Source organism: Poecilia reticulata, linkage group LG13 (assembly GCF_000633615.1).
Source record: "Poecilia reticulata strain Guanapo linkage group LG13, Guppy_female_1.0+MT, whole genome shotgun sequence".
Taxonomy (NCBI): Eukaryota; Metazoa; Chordata; class Actinopteri; order Cyprinodontiformes; family Poeciliidae; genus Poecilia; species Poecilia reticulata.
The window spans coordinates 21010885-21018974 of record NC_024343.1 but is presented as its reverse complement, the minus strand read 5'-3'; the positions used below and the strand labels follow the sequence as shown (position 1 = coordinate 21018974).

Below are 8090 nucleotides of genomic sequence, written 5' to 3'. Positions count from 1 at the left end.
ACCTACCTACCTACCTACCTACCTACCTACCTACCTACCTACCTACCTACCTACCTACCTACCTACCTACCTACCTACCTACCTACCTACCTATCCAACTACGACCAAATACTGGCATTATGGTATGGTGAAGTTTAAAAGAAATAGTGATTTCTCTGAAGTGTCTAACAAAGTCTTGAAGCGATAGGAGTTTTTCCATAGCTGTAACAAACATGCAAAACTGCCTCGCCCCAACTGTCTTCCTCTAACAGATAGCCTGAATAACTAACTACCTAATATCAGCTTGATTGAAGGATTTGATTGGTGTTCAGGGCTGGTCCGAGGTCAGCTGAGGCCCACTGCTAAATTAATTTTTTTATGCCAGCCTTCAGTTTAGCCTTTTGACTCAGTGAAATGACCAAGAAGAAGCAAAGCTAAATAAAGTTCAATTAAAAAAATGGAAAACACACACCAAACTATTTAAACTACCATGAAGATGTGACCCTACTTCAGACTAAAGCAGCAAAAATATATAGAACATTTAACTTTTTAAAGTTTTCAATTGTTTATATTGAGGTGGTGAATTTGTTAACCCATTGGATGCAAATTCAAATCTATTTCTTTGACTCTCAAACAAGCAGGGGGTTCCAAGCATTCAGAAAGTTTCCTCATTCATCAAACCGACTTTGCTTGAGCCACTCTAGAGAGAGAAAGTAGGCAAATAACAAGCAACAGTGTTTTACTAGAGCAGATTATAGTTTTGCTTAAGAAAATTCCATATTACTGTATAATTCAATGTTATTTATCTTAGCAATAGTAAAAACTCTTCTTGTCTTTCGCTTTTAATTAATTTATTGATTTTTAATTAAAAACAATTAAGTCATGTTATGCATGTTTTATTTGAAATGCCTCTGTGAATACAATGTTTGTTTACTTAATCCTACATGCCACAGGAATCTTATACCAGCCCTTTTCAACAGGGTCAGACTGAGCTACAAGCAAACTTTGCAACTGCTGAAAGCCCCCTGCAGGTCTTTGGGCCTAAAAAGAGATTAAACTTATTAAATGACAATTTGAGAAAAGCATCAATTGTGCTCATATGGTGTTTATAAATGAAATATAATAATACCAAAAATCAACTTAAAATCTGAAATACATAGCTTTAAAGATACATTAGACACGTAGTGATAGCTTCTGTTAATCTTGATGATTATGGCTTGTAGCTATGAAAAACCTAAAGTCCACTTTCATTTTATGACTTTCAATTGTGGCTCCTAAAGGAAATTTTGCTTGGGGTCCCCAACAACTTTGGAACTGCTCTGCATGTTTATGATTTAAAGCCTCCACAAATTGAACAGTTTCAATTTACGTAAATATACTTTAATTATAAAAAGTCAAATTTACTCTCACTTACACTCTTCGTGCCAACTTTAAGTGGGTTTGGATAACACACGTCGTCTTGTTTCACCACCCAAAATATTGTCTTTTCTTGTCAAACCAAATCTTACCAACCTGTAAATAATTGTTTTAAAAGCAAACTCCTTTATTTTACAAGAAAATCCATCATCCCAGTCATAAATCTTATCAAAAAGACAAGAGGGAGCGAGAACTCCCAAGATCATAATGAATAAAGCGGTAACAAACATTTTAGAAGGCCAATAAACAGATGCGAGTTGGTTTACACAGCGAACCACAGAACATCTGGCTTTGACGCTGGAACTAGACAGCCAGACATTTCTTCTTACACCACCAGCCAGTAGCTCCTCTGTCTCAGCACGGAGGCAGCAAGCCAGAGGTGGGCGGACACTTTGGTGAGTTTGTATGTGCAGCAGCCTTTCAATTGTTGTGGGCCCATCTTTGCTTCTTCAACTTAAATAAATCTGTGGTAAGATCTGAAAGGTAGGGAAAACTGACATGATGTCGTATCTCACAGCTACATATATTAACCAGCTCCTGTTGCTTTTTCTCTTTTTATCCCCTTTGTTTTATATAGCCCCATTTTGTTTTGACATTTTTATTACCACTTTTAGACATTTTTAACATGGTAAAATACACAGGTAGTATTCAAGAAAAATAACTGCAATTCCGAAGTCGAAGCATCCTCAGTTCATGTAAGCCAGCCCTTGCTCCTGTTTATTAAACTGCAGACTTGTATTCAGATCATTCCTCCTCTCAGGCTAAAAGGCATTTATCCGAGTCAAAATACTGAAGGCAAAAAAGAAAAAAAGAAAAAAACTGCAGTCTGCAGCACATAGAAGCACGAACTGTCTGGCCCCTCGCTCTAGGCCATAATTAATTTGAGATTTATTTTTATTGGAGAGTTCCAGTCTCGCCTGGCCTTAACCAAACAAAACCAAATGCCGGGGCCCTTTGGATTCGCTCGAAAGATGGGGAATATTTTTTTGAGATTTCGTACACTGAGGCGTGCCACATGCTGACCAGCATCTCCCTGCGCGATTGAGAGGGAAGCAACAATTGCGAAGACACGCTTAACCCTGGAGTCACAGATCGGAAGCGCCAGAATAAAAGGAAACAATCTAGGCTGCATTTCCACAACAAACTGAAACGCAACGCGTCGCAAAATATATATTTCCCCTCTCCGTGCGCCTCTTACAGAAAGAGTCATTTACGCTCATATTTTCTATTTAAACATTCCCTGCTATTCAGCTCTCTTATAACAAATCGGGAATTGTTCCGAGAACGCAAAGTCTCTCAGCGGTGGCACAAACGTTGCGGTTGGATGAAAGGAACCCTTATTCAAAAAAAAAAAAAAAAAAAAAAGAGGGGGGGGATAAGTCCTCAAAACATAAGAAGTCGCCCTTTGGAAAAACACCTTGATTATTAAGATAGAAACATAGCCCTACACTGTACAATGACTCATTTGAATGAAGCATACAGTCCAAGCAGTCAAACGTGACGCAGTCAGTCGGCTTTCATTGACATGTTTTCATCTTATACACACAAAATATGTTTGACTTTATTTTATAAAATAAAAAAAAATTATTATTATGAAAAAAAAATTGGCGTGTCAGTGCTATTTCTAGACGTGTGGATCCGTTGGATGTATCATATCCCCGCTGCGCCATGCATGCGGGACGAGATGCGGGACTCATATGAAAACCAGATGTGCGTTGTTTGCTCTATTTACCCTCTCAGGAGCGTGACGGACAGAGAGCGGATTCATGACGTAAGGCATGATAATGAGACGTAGCACCACATTTTAATGAGCTAAAAAGAAGAAAAATTGCAACAAAAGAGCATCGTGACTTCAGGATAACCAGGTATTTCTTTATTATTGTTACTGTCAGTCACCTTGACACTGCAGTAAAATAAAAGTCTTTACTTGTCATCAATGACCAAACAAACTGCTAGAATTATTGATATAATTGTTATGATGTTTTGCAAACATTTCATTTGAGAACATAAAAACCAGGTTTAACTGCTTCACGTGCTTAAATAAACTAGTTCAATTTCAACCTAATATTAAAATGTACTTGTCCAAATTTGGATAAATTCGTATGATGACTTCCCACATATAGTTTATCCTCCATGTTAAAAATAAACAAAAGATACGTATTGGTTTTGACAGACATAAAAGATTACCAAACTATTACTAAAGGGTTTATCTTAAGATGGTGGTAGTGGCAGTTCTTGACCAAATTTACCAGAAACAGTCTTTTTTTATGGGGGCACAGAACAAAATAAAGGACAAAAAAATTAAATAAAACTAAACAGATCAATATGTCATTTAATATGTATAAAGTGATCCAAAGAGACACTTCAGGAGTCTGCAAGACCAGGTTGCAGACTCCTAATGTAACAGATGAAAATTGCGATCCAGTATCAAAACAGCTGAAGCTAAAAATGTAATACTTTCATTTCTAATTCATTGTTAAAGGGAAACTGTGAATGTAAAAGATTAAACTAGTGAAAGAGAACCAATTAGCTACTGTTTCTGTTCCAGAGCATTTCACCATGCGAAAAGGATTTAGTATTAGCTCTTCAGTACAGGGGCCAAAACAGAGGCCTGCACCAGGTCTACATGGGCACTGGACCCTGTAAGCCCTTGTCTAGAACCACTCTTGGAAAGTGGCATGTAAAACCCTTTCCTTTCACACAAGAATGTCAGACAACCAGTATGATTTTTTGTAGTTGCTTTTGGAGCCACTGCTGATAAAACAAACTGACCCAAATGTATCTTCTAATATGTGTGGCACTTATTTAATATAAGACAAACTGTCATTCATGCCTTTAAATTTCCCCACGTTTAGGCATTATGTTAGGCAGCCCTATTGGAATCTGAGCTCAGGGCCTGCTCCACGACCCCTGACTTTCCCGATTGTAATTCTAGGTGTTCTTGTTGATTTTCTGACTAAGACCTGGGAAAATCAGATTTCCAAAACACAGAGAACACACCATAAAATGTAACGTCTCAGATACCCAACTTGCTGGCACGTTTGAGTTGCCCTTTAAGTCAAATTTTCAAGAAATGTTCTTGCATCAGGTCAGAGATTTTCTTAACCACAAGTCTTTTGAAAATATTTAGCTTTTAATTGGACTAAATATTATTCATGATACAGCTCACAGAAAGATATCAGCCATACTGGACACCACACATGGCAAATGAGAATCGCTAACAGTTGACTGAACCAAAAGCTTATGTGACTAGAAGTAAACCAGTATTGCAGAAGCATGGGTTGGTTGGTGTGTCAAGGTTTTAAATAGTTGGAGTTTTGCTATACCGCTAAAATTTTCTGTTAACATTTTAATGGCTTCACATTAAAACCATTTTTATTCACACTAATAAAAAACAAGCAGTCGTAGAATGGAACCTAAATTACTTTTACCAATAAACTTCCTTTCTTACTGTATGATAAGAATGTGGAAATATGATAATTGAACAGCAAATAGTCTATCGTTTGAAAAAAAAAAAGTACTAAATGTAAGGGATCTTTGCTTATATTATGTTGAAATAATAATAAATTGATAACATTCTAAACATAATACAATATATAATTTACTCATAAAGTATGAATAATTGTAACTTTTATGGTTTAAATAAAACTATTTAGATTACACTAAATGTTTTAATTTAAAATTGTTACTTTTTCAATGAATCCCATACCAGCACATGCCTATGTTCTCCGACTGTAAAGCTCTCTTAGTTAAATTGTTAAACTGTCTAAATTAAACAGAAGAAACTAAATTATCTAACGTAATAACTAAATTATAGCATCATATAAGTTGAAATAGCCTTGGCAAACTTTGTTGTTGACTATCACAGCAAAGTTAAAGAAAAGAACCCTGCAAAATTACCTGATCCAACAGACGGTGGTGTCTTACCTTAACGTAAGACGACGTGTCAGGGACAGTTTGAAACATGTCTACTAGACAGACTGGCCCAAGGGTGCTCAGTGTCCAATGGGCCCTGAAAGAAGAAGAAAGACAAAGAAAAATGATGGAAACAATAATTTATTAATTATTATTATTATTATTTGTGAATCCATAAAAGAAACACATGGGTGAACACCTCCACTAAACTAGAGTTAAAGTAAAATTTACACAATGTGCACCCTCCCTCAAATCTGCACGTCAATTCAAGCTTAGATTCATTCATAAAGCCCGTTTTCCCCCCTAAACTCTGGTATGGGCTATTAGATAGGGGCAGGTTTTAATTACTACCCTCCCTACATTTAACAGCGCCAATAGATGAAAATTACAACAGTGACCTACAGCTAACATGGATAAATTACTTACTTCAATTCTAGCCAATAGAAACTGAGCAACACACAAAAAAAAAAAATAAGAAAAAAAAAAAAACGAGGGCCCCCATCCCAACCCCCATCACGTTTTCCCCCTAAAGCTTACCACATATTGAAACACTTTTCGCTTTAATAAGTGCAGCTTACAAAGTCTCGGGTGAAAGGGCACTGAGGGGACGGTGTTTTTTAGTCCTTCCTTATACCTCTGCAATTATCAGCAGCGCAGAGCCATCACAAGCGCCTCTTATATACATATGGGTGATGAAGCAAATGAGGTTATGTGAATGTCTGCAATGGCAGGACATCTCTTAATAATCCCCGTGGAACATCTCTGCCCTGAGAAAAGTCATGCATGTTTTTACGAACCTTAATTTACAAGCTGTTCATTAATTGTAGAATTATTAGCGGGTGATTTAAACGCTTTATGATCTTTTTAAAAATGTATTTAAGCGTTGTTTTCTACTTTTTTGTGTTCAGATGCAAAAAAAAAAAAAAAAAAAATGCATCCGATTTCCAGCCGATAAAAAAAGACCCTACAGGACACCGCATCTGCAGCCAATTAGAGGAGGACTGGTGAATAACGGCGTGAACCTTCCTCCGAGACAGCCCCGTGGGCCGAGGAACCCTCTAGTGTTACATTTTAAGCATCTTTACCTTGCCGTTATCCATCATAAACTAGAGTCAACTGGTTTTCAGCTAATACGTATTCTGTTGTTCCCCTCTTTTTACCTCCACCATGATAATACTTTCGAAGAACAAAAAGTCGCAATAGTCAAACATTAACTTTAAAAAAAAAAAAAACGTAATAAGCTAAATCTCAACAAGTTTGTTGTAATGCAGTTGAAACGTTAAGGCAGTTTCACTTCACCTTCGCACTTAATAAACACCTTATCTCTACTTAAAATAGGATCAAATAAAACAAAAATACAAATTAAAAATGCAGCCAGCTATCGAGCGCGTGACCATGCTTCAATGAAAACAAACACGCGGAAATGATTTATCGTCCGCCAGCACGCGCATTTTACCCTGAACAGCTTAAGAAAAACTTGCCACTCACCTGTCGCTACTGCGGTCGATCTCTCGCTCTCTTATGTTAATATCCCTCCACCAAGAAAAGTCACTCCTCTTGCTATTTGAAATAATTAGTCCGGCCAAGAGTCGAAGGTGTTTTCCACTGATGATGACAGCGAGTTATTTTTTGACGGTGTCTGAAAGAGCGCCGGGTGCAGGCATGGAAATGCTCCTGAAATGAGAGAGCCGCGGCCAATAAGCAGCGAGAGAAAACCTCCCCTTTGCCTGCAGTGTGAGGCAACTGAACCATGAAATAAGAGAGAAGGCAAGAGGGGGAGAAAGAGTCTCATAAATCTAATTTGTAAAGTGTTTACGTACGATAAGAACGCAACAGCTTGCTTTTAAATAGCTTTACTTTTCGTCGGAAGAGCAATAAATATGTGTGGTGTAGTGCACTGAGGGGAAACAATGTGGCAAGAGAACGTGAAAAGTCATCCAACTGCAAAGAAACACAAACAGTCCACCTAAACTGAAAACCTGGGGGAAGATGGAAAAACTTTGCTCATCTTAGGGATCTTGGGGTTGTACATGAATTGTGCTCTTGGCAAGCAGCCTCTTCCTTGTCTTTGACTACAGTGGACTACAACAGACTTTCAGAAAGAAAGTCTGTTTTGCCACTCACCTGTCATTGGCCGTTTTTTTACTTAGTGCCTGATATTAAATAAGATTATATTTTTAAGTTAGGATTATCAAAAAATAATTGTTGTTTCCTAAATGCCAGAATAATAGGAAAAAAAAATCATTTTTGGATAATTATTGGGTATGAAATTAGGACTTATTGCCACATCAAAATGTTGACTTAGTTATACATATGTTGCTTTATAACTAATTTGTGTCGTTGCACAATTTTCCATCTAAACTGTACATCTTTGTCCAAGTGTTAATTTTCTGATGCTGTCATATATTTGCGTAGCGTCCTGTTCATATGACAGCATCTGTTTTGTGAAATACACCCACAACATGATGCTGTTACAACCTGGCTGACAAACATCCCCCTTTTATTTCTCCAAATGCAGAAATAGTTTTTATGGTCAAACACTTAAGTTTTAGTTTCTTCAGGGTTCAGGGCAGATAAATAAGATGTATCTTTAATATTTTAAAATGTTTATTCTCATTGATTTTGATTATGGTATTTGAGAAAATGCAATGTTTGTTGATTGTTTGCTGTTCCCAACACAACTGGTTACAGTGTTATGTTTTTATCAAGTGAAGCACTTTGACCTGCCTTGTTGCTGAAATGTGCCATGACTTGACTTATCCCTCAGTGTATTTTAATAC

General features: G+C 37.1%; 1 protein-coding gene across 3 annotated transcripts in view; it reads right to left on the bottom strand.

Annotated features, from left to right (window-relative positions):
- fli1 (Fli-1 proto-oncogene, ETS transcription factor) overlaps positions 1-7122 on the bottom strand; it is a 41248-nt gene extending 34126 nt beyond the window's left edge. Inside the window, exons 1-2 of one of the 3 annotated variants that reach the window (XM_008425969.2) lie at positions 6799-7122; positions 5296-5407 (exon numbers count right to left, since the gene is read on the bottom strand). In XM_008425969.2, coding sequence (XP_008424191.1) covers positions 5296-5361 — 66 coding nt within the window. In that variant the 5' untranslated portion in view covers positions 5362-5407; positions 6799-7122. The remainder of the gene's footprint in view (positions 1-5295; positions 5408-6798) is intronic. The other 2 variants (XM_008425967.2, XM_008425970.2) reach the window with 2 other exon arrangements.
- Between the last annotated feature and the right edge of the window lie 968 nt (positions 7123-8090).